The following is a 17,009-nucleotide window of genomic DNA, read 5'->3' on the forward strand; positions in this document are numbered from 1 at the left end:
AGCTGACACAGGCCGGGGTGGGACAGTGCGACTTGGCGTAGGGAAAACCGGGACTCGTGGTTGCTCCTTGTTGGGAGCGCTGAGGGAAGAGCCCGTGAGGAGGGGCCTGGTGTGGCGTCCAGGTGCGGGCTGCCTCTCCACCGGAGTGCAGGAGGGAAGGGCAGAACGGGGAGCCTACAGTCCGAAAAGGGCTGGCTCCATCCCCGCTCCTCCGTTGAGCGGCCGCCGCTCGTTCTCGCCTCTTTACCGCACAAAGCGGAGGGAGCCGTGTTTCCTCTCCCGGGACCTGCTGAGAATGACGAGCGTAACTTCCCTATTTTTAACAGACCAGCCCTTCCAAAGGTGGAGTCCTGCGAGCGCCCCGCGCCTGGCAGGAGCGCAGCCCCGCAGCGCGGGCTCGGCGGAGCGGGCACCGGCCGCTGCCGCCCGGCTGCCTCTGTGGGCACCTCCTGAGCGTCTCCCCTCAGTGCTACCCCTCGGGAACGCAGCGCGTTTATTTTGGTTTCCGTCTTAATGTGGTGCCAGTCACGTCAGAAGGATGAGGGAAACCCGTGTGTCCGACCAGTCTGTCAGGGCTGTGAGCATTGCACAGCGGTTTGGGACCCAGAGCGGCAGAGCAGGATGGCTGCTAGTGCGCCTCAGGCAACGTTTGCTATTATCTCTCGGAATCCACTTTTCTTCTTTAGACTCTTGCTCTAATTTATTTTAGCAGTTGTCATCCTGCTGTGGGAGAAACGCAGGTAATGTCACACTGCATCTCACTGGCCTGAACAGCCTGTTCTTTCGGCCTCTGAGTATTAACACGGTTGTAACCACTAGAAATTTCTGAAACCGATTTGCCTTCTGTGAGTCACAAAATGTTCACCAGTGCTTTAACCTGCTGAATATAAAGGCTGACTATTATGAAGAGGGAGGGGATGCTCATGCATGATTTCATTGTAGTGCTATTAAAGGGAACATCTGGGAAAGGAAGTGTGGTACCTCAACTTCTAATTGAACCTATTTCATAAACAAGGTGCATGACCAGATGTACCAATTAGGGTAGAGTTGTGTCAGATCCTGCATATTACAATTAGTCATGGTACTAGGGTTTGTGCATAGTAAGAAATTTTTTGTTGAAGAAATATCAAGTATCTTTCAATTTTTCTGAAATGGAGGGGACCATTTTTTATTTGGTCAGAAGGCATCGAGTCAAACAATTTAGAAATCACTGCTGGTAATGTTAGTGTGAAGCAATTTTATTCTTGGTGCTTGTGGAATTTGAAGGAAAGTAAAGTTTCCCAGTTCTCCATTTTGAAGACCTGTGCAAGGTGCTCCATGTAGAATTAGATGTGAAATTACTACCTTTCCAAAAGCCCTAATATTCACTATATAAATAATTTCATTAAATATATTTGTGAAGGCTTGAAAAAGTAAATGTGACATTTGCCAATAACATACTCATTGTAATTACTTTCATATTAATATCAAACTTATTTTTAAAAGTAAACATTTCAATTGTACATCTTTTCAATAACCTTTTCTTGCATTTTAGGTTTCTCAGTAAAAGACAGTGAAACCAAACTTGCTACAAAAATGCAAAATTTTGTCACCTGAAAATGTATTGTCTTTACAGGTGTAGAAAAATAAGTTTGAAGATATACATCATGGTCATTCTCAAATATTTAAAAAAAATCAGTCATATTCTTAGAAACAAATTTGCTTTAATAAAATAAATCCTAGGGTTCCAGTTTTTTGTCAGCTTGACTGTTTTCTTAGCTATAAAATGAAGTTACCTACTCCTTGCATCATGTTTCATATCACAGCATCTTATATATGCAAAAGTGCATCCACACTTTATTTGCTCTTCAAGAGCTCATTTCCCATGGTGGGGGGGATGGAAAAACTGCCTGTTCCATCTTCCCTACCTGATTTGTGGCTTTGGTGTGGTCCTTGCCCGGTGATTCGGAAGTTCCTCCCTTCCTGCACAGCAGCCTCTCTTCAGCTGCCTTGTAAACCACAGGAAGGCTGGAAAGAGCCTTGGCTTTCATTTCCTGTTTCTTCCATGGTTATTTTTATGAGGAGTTCAGGGAGCTGCTTGTAGAGCTGCTGATCAAGCAGATATTCAAAGTGGGTGTTTTGATGGATATGTGAAAATTGCATTTACGGTAAAATTGTTGATATGCAGAGGAGCAAAGTGTGAACTATTGACATAAAGCAGGTTGTAAAGCTCTGCATAGTAAGGCTGGAATTTGAACTTGAGGTATCAAAATTAATAGCAGACAACTTCCTTCAACAGATGCAAAAATGAATAAAGCCTCAGTTAAAAAACAGATACCTGGGAGTAATTATGTATTGGGCTTATAGAATCAAGTATGGTCAAGGGCTACTTTTAGGTAGCTATTAAACAGTTTTAAAAGGTAGAGGTTCCCTGGAGCTGGCTCCTTTCATGGCACAGTTTACACCAAAAATGCTAATTGATGGAAAAGATCAGCATTTTAAAAATTTGTTGGCTGAATATCTGAATGGTAGATTAAAGAAATCTGTACTCTTGGGCTGAATCTCTGCTATTTGGGCATACATAAAATGGTGTGTATGCTACTTGCTACATTTTATTTACATGCACTCTTCCATACCCTGAAAATGTTAATTTAAAGGTGTTTTGTTTTAATTGTTTTATGGTTTATTAGGTGAAAATATTGCTTCCATGGCTTCTTAACAATTAGTGTTTTAAAATGGAAGGGCAAAACTTGGTATTTGTTTTGAAAGAAATATTCACCTACGTGCATGCTGCACTTGACATTCATAGCATTGGAATACATAAGGAGTTGAGTCACTTCATTCCAACACAGTCCATAATTTTAAGAATATATAGCTAGCAAGAAAGATCTCAAATGTAAGCAATTACTTTGAACTCTACACCAAGATGAGTGTTTGCAATAGCAGGTTTTTAAGTGGAGTCTATACATCAGTTAGGAAGGGTTTCTTTCAAATTTTTGTCTACTTGTTCCATTGACTTTTATGTACTGATTATACTTAGAAATGTCACCTAATAACTTATTTAGGGCTCAGTGTCTTGTAACTCAGTAAAATGTGTTTCTGATTGTAAAAAAAAGGAAGAATGGGAACATTTTCCTCCAATAGTACATTTCTGCACCTCTGAAACAAGCAAATCCCCCATGTTATTTTAATTTGGAAAATTATTCTACTAATTGTTGTAATTCTCTTTTGTAACTTGAGGAAGAAGAGAGCTGTACTCTTGGAAGATGAAGATTCTGTGGGGAATTCATGCTAATGCACTGGCATATTCTATGACTACCTTAGGTGCTGGAATGATGAACAGCATTTTTAATTTCTACTACGTTAAGCTTTTCCTAAACCGATACAAAATTTCAGAAACAGCATTTCATGTAGCACAGGTACTGTACAGTGGAATATTTTGATTACCATGTTGTGCTGTGTGTCAGTGTTATTACAACAAAGTGATTCTTTTAATGACAGATTAATTTTGGAATCATTGCAATTAATTAACAGTAAATTATCTTTGACTTTAGTTAATCCATAAGCAACGGAACTTATACATAAAGCACATCATTTACAGTCCATAGAGTAAAAATCTCCAGAGTTAATTGCTGAAAAGATTTTTACATTTCATAGCTTGAAGTAATTTTCTAAACTGATTTTGCACCTCAGCTCCATAGATAAGTTTGACATTAGTGCTTTCCTATGAACTGTTTAAGTACTTAAATACTGCATTTATCCTGGAAGTTATTATCCATGTGAGTAACTCACGTTGTAAATGGTCTCCTGAAAGTAATGGGCCAGCGCATGTTTTGAATTAACTTACTGTGAGAATAATATCTGAGCTTTGCAGGATGAAAGCCCAGATATATAAGGTTTTGAAAGACTGGAGTCTTAGAGACAGTTTATTTCACATGTAGTTGGTCACCTACCTACTTACTCATTTTTTCAAAATTTCTATAAACCTATGAATACCAATAAGAATTTGTTTCAGAGTCTGTTTTGACTCTAAGTAGCTGTTACTAAGACATAAGTAGCTGCAGTAAGACTTGTTCTACTCAGAGTAGCTTTTCTATGTATTTATTTATTGCCTGAATAGAGATTTATTTTAAATAAATATGCTGTGTTTGAGTAACCTCTGTAGACGAATGACAGCAGTGACAAATTCCCTTGTCCGTGGCAGGTTGTGTTTATGATCTGGAATGCCATCAACGATCCCCTTTTTGGGTACATTCAAGACAACTCCAGGCTGAAGTGCTGCGCGAGGCGCCAGTTCTCCATTTTATATGGAGCCCCTTTGTACGGCCTGGCCTTCCTGCTGCCGTGGTTCCCCTGGAGGCACTACGAGGAGGGCGACTGGGTGAGCGGCCTCCACCTCGTCGTCGCGCTCTGCGCCTTCGACGGCCTGCTGACCTTCGTGCTGCTGGCGCAGTGCGCGCTCTTCGCCGAGAGCTCCACCAGGCACGAGAGCAGGCTCCAGCTCATCAAGTACAACCAAGTGGCAACGCTGATCGGCTCCACGAGCGTTCTCTTTTGTGGGCTCGTATCGGATAATATGGAAAACTTCGCTTATTTTCAGGCTTTCACTGTTCTGATCGCAGCGCTTGCGACAGCTTGTATGTGTTGCACAGGTAAATACAGCACAAGTCAATATGAGCAGAGGGAAATTCATAGAGAGGATGCTAATCTGGAAAACAGTGATGGAGCTTTCTCCTTGGCCTCAGTGGTTTCATTGACGAAACAAATCCTGACAGAGAAGAACTTTCTATGTTTTGTAACAATGAACTTCTTCCAAGTCTTCCACCTAGCCTTCTACAACAATTTTATGATGATCTTTGCGGATAATCTTATTCCTAAGGATGTCCTTTCTTCATCAGTAAGAAGTATCATGTATGGAGCAGGTTTTATTTGTCCTCAGGTAGGCAGTCATTCGTTATTTCTAAATACAAAAACCTGGTGTTTTAGTAGTTACAGTATCCATTTAACGCTTGAAAAAATGCTGTATTTGGCATAAGGCTTTTGCCAAAATGAGTACCAATTCTCACTCCCCAGTGCTCTCGAAGAAGAAAGTACCTCTGTGCAGGCTGATCAAGTGTAAGAGGTAGAGAGAGCAGACAGGCTGGTAGAACATGTGTTTAAAACAATGTGAGACTTGAGTAGGCAAGGAATGAATGTTTTGTATCCTCCAGTGTTTATAATACCTAAGCATAAAGGAATGAAAAACATGGCCAAGATCATATGTTTCTAAAGCAAAATCTACAGAGTTCTGAATTCTTTTTTTTATTTGTTCTGTTTTCCAATGCTGTGTATTACAAATGAAAGAGTAAGCTCTTCTTCAGGAAGCTTCTGAAATAAAATGCACAAAATACCAGAAAAAATTATTAATTATTAAAAGCATTGTTAAAATATGTGGTATCTCAGTCATGGAAACCAAACAAAACTCTAAATTGCTGCTTTTGGTGAATAATACATTCCCATTTATTTTGTTGATTGGTCTCTTGGTCAGTAGTATTTATGGGGAAGAGAGACATACTTTTAAGAGCCCAATCAGGGACGAGGGGAGGAATAATGAAATGAAAAGAGAAAGAGAACCCAGAAGAGTAATGTGTGAGAACAAGTAGAGCAGCAAAAGTATATCCCACAGACCACACTTGTCTGCAGTAAATAAAAAATTCTTTTGTTCATTGCCTTCTAACTTCTTTCTCTAGATCTTTAAAAACTTTCTCTGTGTTTGCTTGTTGGATGTTGAAAGTTAGGATACTCAAAATATGAGTATTCTGACATTCATCATAGGTGCTGATGGTGTTCAGAATTTTTTAAAATCTGGCTGTTATAGTCATTGAATTGTAATGGGTTTTGATAAGTAATATGTATAGGAAGATACATGAAAATGCAACTGGAATTCACAGCTCAATTTCAGTTCCCATTTAGGCTTTTGCATATAAAACATACAGATCCTGAACATACCTTCTGTTCCATAACTCCTAACTATCTGTAATTTCAACTTTTGTCCTTACCACAGGTTTAATAGTTTTGGGGTTTTCCTCTGTACCTCAGGCAGTTAGGTAATGAACTTTGGAAATAAATCAGAAGCTACAGAAGTTAGGAAAGTTTAAATAATTTTACACTTAATATATAGCAATCACTTTTATTGATAAAATCAATGTGACAGTGTGAAAAGAACAATCTTTCAGAAAATGCATCTCTCTCTGCTCCCCAGAGACTCTTTGTCTAGAAGGTCACTGAACCGTAGAGGGTTTGCTGTGACCGTAGTTTTCTCAGGTTTTGTCCCTTTGAGCTTAAGATACAATAAGAGAATTCTCTAATGGCAATATCCTGAACTTCACTTTCTGGAAAAACACCCAATCCTTGTAAAATAAAGCTCCTTTTTATGAACTCTGATTCAGTGGCCTCTACTAAACTAGAATTCAGCTTCTGACTTAGGTTTCTTCTAGTAGTGGATGTGAGGAACACAACCTGCCCACAAGGAAAACATTGCTGTAACATAGACAAACAACTTTGAATTTGCATCATTGTTAGTATTTTCCTTATAAACACACAGTCTTAAAGACGTGCAAGTAGTGAGGAATTTTCTAAGTCATAAGTACTTCCTGAGACAGGGTTATTTTGCAATTACAGGGAGACAGGAACATGGTGTTTACAGTAGCAGGCATTCCATGATCCCTTAGTATTTCTAGTGGAGGCACTTTTCAGCAAAATCCTTGAAAACAGCCAGGGGGAGGAGTAAGCTTTAAATTTCTTATAACAAGATATTTTTCTTACACCTCCTTTCCAGATTAGTTTTACCTCCCTGATCAAGTAGAAATCTTGAGCTTTTTGTACAATAGCATTTGCCATGGTAATCTTTGTCTGACCGTAGCATCCTGGTTTTATTTGTTATGTTAAAGCATTTCAGTGTGGGAACAATTGTACAAGGAAAACTCTTTCCTGTTCTTCATCTGAGTATTACACAGTTCATCTCTGTAACACAGAAAAAATGAGAAAATGTGGATCTGTATACAGTTTGTATATTTGTGACAGACATGAGGACCATGTACATGTAGATGGTGACAAAGGCCCATATAACAAAACATAATTCATTACAGAATGTCCCATTGAAACTGAAAAGTGAGGAACAATGTAGAAGAACTTAAATTTTGTTCATACTATAATGAGCGCTTAATATAATTTTCATGAGTTAGCCAGTCACTAGATTCTCAGAATCTACTCCGTGCCAAGACTGGCAAAATTAAAACTCAGTCATGCACAAGCACTGGCCTCTGCCTTTCTCTGCTTGCTAGTAAAGCCTCTAACTTGCTTAGTCAAAGCTGTCCTGGTGAGCTTGCTTTGACAACTTAAAAATCAAGCTTGATTTCTATAAATGTCAATGAAAACAGTAATATTAATGAAAAAGCAATTACTGAAAATACATCTTTTCAGCAGTTACATGGCAAGATGCTTGATTTACTGTTATCATACTGAAAAGCTAATACTTTAAGGGATATCAAAAATAAAGATCATAAGTAATAAATAAGTTAGGCATTGTGGAGAACTGTTTTTCTCAGGATATAGCAGTTCTCAGTGGCTAGTTTTTGAGTGAAAGGAGACTGTACCTAGTAGAAGTGGCATAGAATGAGCCAGTAGGGAGTTGTCTTTGTTCAATTTCTATTTTTTTATATTGTTAAACTTCTTAGAAAGGGTCATTGTTTGAGGTTTTTTTTTCTTTAAAAAAGTATATTAGTTATGCCAGGTTTGTGTTTTATAGCTCTCCTAATGCTGAGACACTGTATGTATCTTTTCATCCTCTATGTGTCTATATTATCTTTTCAGTGCCTTGTTCTTCTCAGTCATGCTTCGTTGAAGAAGTTTGGTTATTACAAAATCATCTTGTTTTCCTTTTACTATGAAGGAGTAGCTGCTGCTGTCATGTGTCTTCTAGGGCAAGAACACTATTATCTGCTGGCATTTTATGTCACAACAAACATGTAAGTAAATCCACTCCCCTGCTCATAGACACAGCTGAAATACTTCTAATAGAGTAGATACTTGCTTTTATTACCATGAAGATTCTGCCTCTGCTTTCATGGTTTTCATTCTTTTTCACTTACCAGAAAAGTTGAAGCTCCAGTTACAGCTTTTTTTGCCTTTCATTTTATTCTGTTTCAGCTTTTATTTTCTGCTTGAAATAAAAAAGCCTAAAATGCAAGCAGCAATTATGGTTTGCAGGCACATGCCTCCAGTCACGTTAACCTGAGATGCAAGGGAAGGAGAATCTCATGTTTTCCACAGACATGGAAGAGCTCAGCAGAGGAAACAGTCTCTCTCCCCAGGGACTGTTTGCTAGGAAAGCTCAGAGCTCACCCTGTGTTGCAGGAGCGCTTGTGTGCTGCACTGCAGGCAGATCTGGGTAACTCAGGTGTCTCTTGGGTAACCAGCACTGAGCCCATTCCCACTGCTGCTGCCAAGCAGTGGTATTTTCACATAAGTATATAATGATACATGGAAAACCTTATTTCAAGATAAACAGCTGTCTGTATCAGAATACTGTTACAGCAATTTGTTTTTATTTCTTCATGTTCTCTTTCATTGTTGTCTTTCTCCATCGTTGTCTTTCCTGCCCTCTTTTTCTTCCCTCCCCACCCCGTTTTCTTTCTTATTTTCAGTATTGCAGTTGTGGGCTACTCTAACACTGAATTGTGTGAACAATAAATTGAATTTCGTTATCTGCATGTTTTAAATGATGAAGATGTGTTTTGATTTCTCCCAAGAAAAAATTCTGAGGTACCTAAAGACTGTATGTTTAAAGTGCTAGTTGTTCAAAGTACCTTGTTAGTAAAAGCCAAAATTTAATAAGACACAGAAATTGTAATATTTGAGTTTATTGTTTCATTTGGCTATTTGTTAAAAATCAGCTTTGTATGTGTGTGTTTGTATGTGTGTGTTGCATACCTATATACATCTGTATTCACTGTAAATACATATATAGGAATGCATGCAAACTATTCTTTCTATTCTAATTCTTCCACCTTGAAGTTTATCTTCCACATGGTCATGTCTTTTCCAGATTTCAAGAGCAAATTTTCAGTTTCTCCTTTTTCTGAGATGTTTCTTTTCTTCTGATCATTTTAAATGACATTTACTGATAATGTAAATTTATTGTCAAAGTGTTCATGACCTTTTACACCAATGTCCAGCAAAAAAAAGAAGAAAATCCCCCACTTCTAGATTTGCATATTGATTTCTAATTCTCAACTAAGAACAGATCTGGTAATGCTTTCATGTTTTAAGGAACATCTCAGCTTTGTGTGTTTGCAGAATATCTGTGTTGGTGTGTTTGTGTTAGAATGTCAGTTACAATTTCATTATAAAGTGACTATAAGAACTATGAACATCTTCAATATTTTGTTTTTCTTCAGGGTAATTGTGCAAGCTTCATTTAGCTTGTTCAATTTGCCTTTGGCAGATATTGTTGATGCAGATTTAATAAAGCACAAGAGGAGGTATGTCAGTCATTACCATTTTTTTAAACATGCTGTTTGCCTTGTTACTCTTTGGTAATAAATTATGTCAATGTAAAGACAGTAAATTATCTGGGATCCTTGATATAGAAGTACTTTTTTGTGAGAGCAACTTAGCATAAGTGAAGATCAGAACTTGAGTAAAGTTTCCTGCAGTTCCTTCAGTAGAGTCATTTAAACAGATTATTAGGTAATTTCTCATTTTTCTTATACTATATTATAAGCCAAGTCCTTCCAATTTTTGTGGCTTTATTTTTGTTAGCTTCAATTGAATTACTTTGTAACCAGATACATCTATGATCATATATGGAATTTTCTGAATGAGGCCTTTCCAAGATGGAAAAGGTGTTAAGAAAGCTTTGCCTGTGCTAGGTAAAATGCAGATTTCAAAGTCCAATTGGTTCCTTTATCTCCCTGAAATAAAAGTGATAAAACCTGCTGCAGAATAGTATATTGCAACTCATTGATCTTTTGGATTTTTATCAAAGTGCACATAACTTCCTGTTGGTTCAATCAATTGTTACGTAAGTGCAGATTCACTCCTGTTAAAGAACTTGCTCCTCAAATGGAAGATCCGTTGCTTTCATGAGGAAAAAATTGCCTCTGGCTAAATTTTCTGGCCTATGCATGCAAAATCTTCAGTTGTAATTAATTCTCCATGCACTGTTCAGTCTAATTTAACTTTAGTAATTACTCAAAGTGCACAAAGTTGAATTTAAGTACGAGTCACTTCAGAATTAGGGCCAAGCTGTGTCTATGTATATATATATATATATATATATATATACACTCATACCCACATCCCATAGAGGTTTGTAACCTTTAATTTCCAAATAAATTTAAATTCCATTATGAGAGTAGATGTGTTTGCTGTAATGTGTGAACTAGATAAATCTAAGGATCATGATATTTACGATTTGCACATTAACAAGATTTCAAGCTTTTTAAAATCACAAGTGTAATTAATACACTAATACGTGTGTGTTGTGCATTTGTTTTTTTCCCCAAATATTTTAGGTTACCACTTTCCTCTATGGTTTTTGGTACCAATGCTTTATTTACCAAGCCTGCCCAATCTTTGGCTCCAATGGTTGTGGTTACAGTACTAAATCATTATGGATACTATAACCTGAATAATGTACCTGGTCATCCTGATATAAGGTTAGTTCAAAAAACATACTTTAAAATCTTAGAAAATAACATTAAATACTCCGTAATCGAAAAATAAAATTGATCAGCAATTCCTTTGCATCAGCTGCATTTCAAAAACATAAACATTTTAAAAATACTTAAAAAGCTGTTTTTGTCTGTGTAGAAGTAAAGAGTAAATCATTTATTAAACAATGTACATGAGGATATCTATCTAATTTTGAAAAGTAAAGGATACCTTTCATTCCCTGTCTTTTTGCAATAAAAGAAGAAAATGTTTGAGATCACCTAATAGCTCTTCTTAAGATACACGTTGTCCTGGCATCTGCATTTTGTTTACCTCATAAACCTACTTCCTTAAATATATAATATATAATGTTAATCAGATCCTTTTTTTTTTTCCTGTTTGAGAGGAAGCAGTATAATCACTGGAGGGAGAGACTTTCCCTCGAGTAGGAGTGCATCATTTTGGCTCCAATACTCCTTACCATTCTAATGCTAATGATTTCATTGCAGTCCCTGGAGACCTTAAAACAGCATAAAGCTGTGGTTGCTGGTTAGTTGGACATGTGTGGGCTTTTATAAAAATAAATTAACAGGGAATAACCACGCTGAAAGGGTCACAGGCTGGATTTATGACCATCAGGAGGAAGTGGCAACATAAGGAATAACTGAAGTCAGGGCTAAATGGAAAATTCAGTCCTGATTAGGATTTACTTGAAGGTACAACATGAATATCCTGAGAGCTACATAGCTCTCCTAAACTTTTAGTAAAAACCTAAAGGAACAGATAAACACAATTTTATATGAACTTTTGTGGAGATAGCTCCTGAAGGAGAGAGGTCTGGTTATGTGCCACCTAAGGTTAGGAGAACATTCCATATTTGAGGAATTTTCTAAAAAAATGTATGAGGACAAGCATGACATAAAAGAACAACAGGTGGTCTTCAGAAATGCATCCAGACAGAAGCAAAGGCAGCTTAAGTTTGAGGCTATGTGTGAGAACAGCTTATTTTAATGCATTCTGTAGAGAGCCAGTGAGATTATGTGAAGAGGACATGAACCTCATTATAATGTCAAATAAGATGAGTGATTTTTGCAGAAGAGTGCTAGGTTGAACTGGATGTGGATCTGAGAGGGCTGAATATATTCATCTTGATGGTTCAGAGAAATTCAGATTTGAAACATAAAAACTGCAGTTCTGATCCCTTTCAATCAGATAAATGATCCCTTTGTGGATGGATTTTAAATCACAGTAGTCATAAATATTTTTTGCCTGGTAAATAGCCCCTGGACTATAGCAACAATGAATTTAATATATAGAGGTTGAAATACTTGGAATGCTCAGTCTATAAATCCTGTGTTTTCACTTGAGTCATGCTGAAATTTTATTTATTTCAACAGAGCCAGAAACAGCATAAAACATACAAAGCTGAGATTAGTGAATCAGAGCACCTGAAACAGTATTTCTCTTGTCCATCCTTTCAAAAATAATTTCTTAAATATGAAGCAGTTTGCCTGTGTTTCCTATATATGTAGTATGTGATGGGTTTTCCTTTGCTTGCAAATGGAGTACAGGGTTGATACACAATCCATGAAGACCAGAAAGCTCAAAGTTGTTTCCAGGGAGTCACTTTGCCCTTGGCACTGTTCTCAGACCATTGACTGAGCTAAAACTACTTATATATATTAAAAACCTATTGGCTGGTCTCATATTTCAGCCATAGGCAGACAGTTAAAATACACTTGCCCCAGGACCAAGTTGTTTGAGGACAAACAGAAATTAAATACAAGAGATTGTTTAAAATATGCCCAAACTGTTTTGGGTGAAAAAAAAGCTTTTCACACATGTGAATTATATAAAATGAAGTATTATGACCCATGCCAATACAATCTCAGCTCTGTCCTTCCTCCTTCTCCAAAGCTGGCAATATCTATTAAGTGCTTTGGAAATTATTTGCTTTATTAGGTGTAGTGGCAGTGAATTGTGAAGATAGCACAGAGGACCCTTATTCTGCATTAACAAAATGTTTGGGCCCTGAACAAATATGTCTGAAGAGTTTCCAGCAATGTTGATTACTGGGACAAGGTAGAATATGCAGTCTACACACTATTTGCTGCATTCTGAATTATTTTTAATAATTTATTTTACTAATAATTATTGCTTTTTCTTGAACTGAGAGTTAAACTGTAGCAACAATGATGGAGCAGCTATTCCTGGAAAGCTCCAGGCACAGTAAGGACAATAAAATCATCAGTAATAGCCAGCATGGCTCCACCAAGGGGAAGTGATGCTTGACCAACTTGATAAACTTCTACAGTTCAGTGACTTGCCTGGTGGGCAGGGGAAGGCAGTGGAGATTGCCTGCCTGGGCTGCATTCCTGATGATCAGGATGATGGGGCAGGATGGAACCTCAGGAAATTTGGGGATGACACAAAGCCGGGGCTGTGGCACCTGCACAGAGGGTGACACTGCCATCGGGGGGGATCTCGACAGGCTGGAGAAATGGGCTGGAATTAGACAAAGTCCTGCAGCAGGGCAAAGGTGATCCTTCCCCTCTGCTCACACTTTGTGCCACATCCCTAGGAAATGTGGTCACTGCACACAAGTTTAGCACTTCGTCATGGAAAGTGGTTTTTAATATCTTTAAAATTTGAGCAATACTTTGCAGAATGGAGTGTCCTGATTTTTCCTTTCTTCCATCATCATAGCAAAGCAGTATGTGCCCTGTATGGCTTGAGATGTTTTTTGTTCTTCTTTGTTTTTGTTCTTCTTTGTTTTTGTTTTGTTTTGCTTTGTTTTTGTAGTTTGGCTTGATTTTTTTTTACTTTGCTATGGAAAAGATGCCTAGTTTAAAACCTCCCTCTTCTGGAGAGCCACTGCAACTACCACCAGCTTCTCTTGAGAGTGCTTTTCAAATTCGTTCTTCAGAATAAAGTTATTTGGCAGCAATTCTTCATTATTTATTGAAGGCACTTTAAACTGTTAATGCTTTCATATTGAATTACTGAACTACCTGACATTCTGTTCAGAGTGATTTTAGGGCTGTTTAGGGAAACGTATGTTTTATTCCTGTGTGTGCAAAAAAAAAGGTAGATGTGGAAATTTCTGAAGTTACTTGTTCAGCTGTAATTGTGTTGAAATCCAAACTCTGCTCTTGATTTATCCCAGTCCCTTAATGAAATATTTTCCCATTCCTTGTTTTGTGTATTACAGATACTTTTTCATAATTCCTGCAATAACTTAAGGTTTTACAGTACAATAGGTAATATTATTTTCTTAAATCAGCATTGTTCTAGTGAAACCAAATCAGGATTGCACCGTGTGAGTGATTTTGCAGATGTTCTTTGTGTAAAGATGGAATAATGTTAGCACTGAAAACTGCAATCCTCTTTCGTGTGGGGAACAGGCCAAATGCAAGCCCCAACATCCTGTTAACTGTGTCTGGGTCCTGTTCTCATCATTAGGTGGTTAAATAATGTGTCTGTGGCCTCCCTGCTGGCACTGCTCCTGCAGTCCCTGGGGGCAGCTGTGCCAGAGCTGTGCATGATGTGGGCTCCATCCCCTGTAGGTGCACTGGAAATGCAGTTGGATACAGGCCAGTAAACAACTCCAAATGGTAAATTATTGTCACTGCCAATAAACATTGGCTATGGACCAGTGGCCTGCTAGTGAGCACTCCCAGTCACAAATGCAATTGCCCGAGTGATTAAGTGATTCACTTGTGAGCCTGTGGGCTTTTGTTTTCTTATGTAGCATTAGCATGTACATGGTTTGAGATCAACTGTGTTCATTTATGAGCCTGTGTCTGTTCTAAGGACAGAATCTGGGCTTTGTTGGAGCTTGTAAACATTTTTTCTGTTAAACTGAGCGAGACATGAGTTGATCCTTTTCTGATTCAGAGGAGCTCTTAGATTTTATTCAGAAACCTGCTCAAGGTTTGGGGTATTTTTCACAGATTTCAGGTTTTTTGGACCATGTCCATAGCTGTTCTGTGAGTGTCTTATCTCATCCCTGAATGCTAAGGAAAAAATTAGAAAGGAACATAAACTGCCTCATGGAGAGAAAGTTCACTTAGGGGCTGTTTCTCAGCTTGAGTTGACTTTCCTGATATTTAAGTAATTAGAATCCCATAATTAACAGAATGCAAGTAGATAATGATTCCTACTAGATGAATGCCAAAATGCATGCTTTGAGCTGTCAGAAACCATACTGCTCATAAAAGGGAGCTCATTTAATTCCTGTATTTTCTTTCTTCATTCATATTTGCTGATGCTTTTATTTATTTTCCATTAGAGAAGATTTAAATGAGGAAATGCCATGCATTCACTAGAAAAAATGAAAACTAGTGTTAATTTCACATTTATTCTTTCTATGGCTTATATTATCTTGTAATCATTTATTTTAAAACCAAATGAAATAAAGCTTGATATTTCAAATGGCCCTTGAAACTACACCTGAATTTTGTGCAATTTACTTCTATCTAGCATTCAGCATCTAAAACATCACACTATGTGGAGAGTAAGTAGCACAGATTTCAACTCAAATAAATTAATTTCATGTTCAAAAGTTTGCTTCCATTTTCTACTTTTCTTTCTCTTCCAAATTTTTCAGTCTTATTAAAGCTTTTTGGATCCTCTGTTCTATAATTGGAAGAAATTTGCTTAAATTGATTTCTATATTACATAATCAGGAAAGTAGTGAACAGGATTTCTTAGGTTGTATTAAAATTAACTCTTTCTGTGCTAATTGTCTGAATTCCTCCCACCTAGAGAAAGCAATATATAATACATATCTGTATGAAAAATTAGAAAAGACACAAGATATTTCTATTTCTTTTACTTAGAATTGACTGTACAGTAGCATGTCTATGTGTTTATAATGGGAATGATTTTAAAATAACTTGTTTAATGACCATGGAAGTTAATCTTCTTATTGAAAGCTGCATTCTCATTTGTTTCAGCAGGTCGTTTTTAGATCTCCATGATGCCATGTTCTACCTGGTCTGTCTGGTTCCCCTCTGCATTGCAGTCCTACAGATCCTGACCTGGACTCCCTTTTCCATCCAGAACAGCCACCTGGCAGCTCCACAGTAAATATGGAACCAGTGGTCAGTGCATCTCCTGCTGAACCACAAGAGAGTTCAGTAAGTTTTTCATGTGAGAAAGCAAAATTGCAAGAGGAAACACAGTTTGAGCTGTTTCATTCAGTCTCTATGGACTGTGAGTCACATTCAGCCTTAATGCTGAGCCTACACAAGTTTTTCCTAGTTCAGTTGCTTTCTGTTAATGGTGTTTATCCTTAATTACTTTATTTAAAGTAATTTCTGGTATATAATGATTCCTGTTAACTCATTTGAAGAAAGGATGTGGCAGATCAGGGAAAGGGATCCCAACCCAGCACCTGGAATTCAAGGGAACTGTATTTTCTGAAGCCTACTGGTGGATTAATTTTGCCATACTGATAAAATGGCAGATCTCTGAAGTTAATCTGGAAGAACCCAGTGGACATCCCTCATGGATGGCAGGGAGATAAAGAGAAAAATTTAGATGATGTCTAGCTGGCCAGTATCAAGACAAATCTGTCAGCTACCACGGGAAGAGCCAAGAGTAATTAACTACCCTGTGAAAGTCTGTGTCAGGCTGAAGAAGAAAAGGATTCAGATGCTGTTCAGTATTGCTCAATATGGAAAAAGCTCAGTAAGTCCTCACTGACTTTCAGAATCTCTGGTTGGTGGAAGGTCAGTGCAGTTTTCTGGCTTGAAATGGGAAAATAATTTTGAAGGTATCCTATAGTTAGTGCCTCATACAGAATGCCATTGTGGCAAGGACAGCATTAGTCTGTGGATGTAGGGTTCAGCTCTTGGACAAATATAGGCACACACAGTTACTAAACCAAGCTCTACCTACCTGTTCACTAGTGTTACATTGGCTAACTCATTTGGTGTGTGACTATTTAAGTTAATTTCTGAATCATCAAGTTGAAGTTAGATAATTTCTGATTAATTCTTATCAGTTAAGATTTTAAATGAATCCTGTGATTTTTATAAAATAAAGAGTTTTTGACAAAAATTCAGAAGCATTGAGTCCTTTCTTCATTTCACACATTGTAATGATAAGACACATTGGCATGTTTACAGTACTCCCATTTAATCAATATTATTCTTTCTCCAGTATATCCACAGTGTAATTGTGCAGTGATAAATACCTTTAGCATAATACAATCACTGCACTTTTGTATTTTGTTTTGCCTGGGCAAACTCAGTTTTAGTAGCACCTTTCTTAGGGAGTGCCACTTGAAAGTACAAGAGCATTGTGTGATCCCAGTTTTAAAAGGCTGA

At 37.6% G+C, this 17,009-nt stretch overlaps 1 protein-coding gene across 3 annotated transcripts; it reads left to right on the forward strand.

Annotated features, from left to right (window-relative positions):
• Positions 1–681: 681 nt before the first annotated feature.
• On the forward strand, positions 682–16,747 carry LOC128815373 (transmembrane protein 180-like). Of its 3 annotated transcripts, none has more exons than XM_053992068.1 (7): positions 682–740; positions 3,220–3,398; positions 4,184–4,918; positions 7,831–7,985; positions 9,417–9,500; positions 10,536–10,679; positions 15,633–16,747. In XM_053992068.1, the coding sequence occupies exons 2-7, from the start codon at positions 3,246–3,248 to the stop codon at positions 15,763–15,765; spliced, it is 1,404 nt and encodes a 467-aa protein (XP_053848043.1). In that variant the 5' UTR covers positions 682–740; positions 3,220–3,245; the 3' UTR covers positions 15,766–16,747. The 3 variants fall into 3 exon arrangements, with proteins under 3 accessions (XP_053848043.1, XP_053848045.1, XP_053848044.1); XM_053992070.1 differs by having other exon boundaries at positions 15,636–16,747; XM_053992069.1 differs by lacking the exon at positions 682–740 and having other exon boundaries at positions 3,161–3,398.
• The last annotated feature ends 262 nt before the right edge of the window (positions 16,748–17,009 follow it).

Source organism: Vidua macroura, chromosome 16 (assembly GCF_024509145.1).
Source record: "Vidua macroura isolate BioBank_ID:100142 chromosome 16, ASM2450914v1, whole genome shotgun sequence".
Classification (NCBI taxonomy): domain Eukaryota; kingdom Metazoa; phylum Chordata; class Aves; order Passeriformes; family Viduidae; genus Vidua; species Vidua macroura.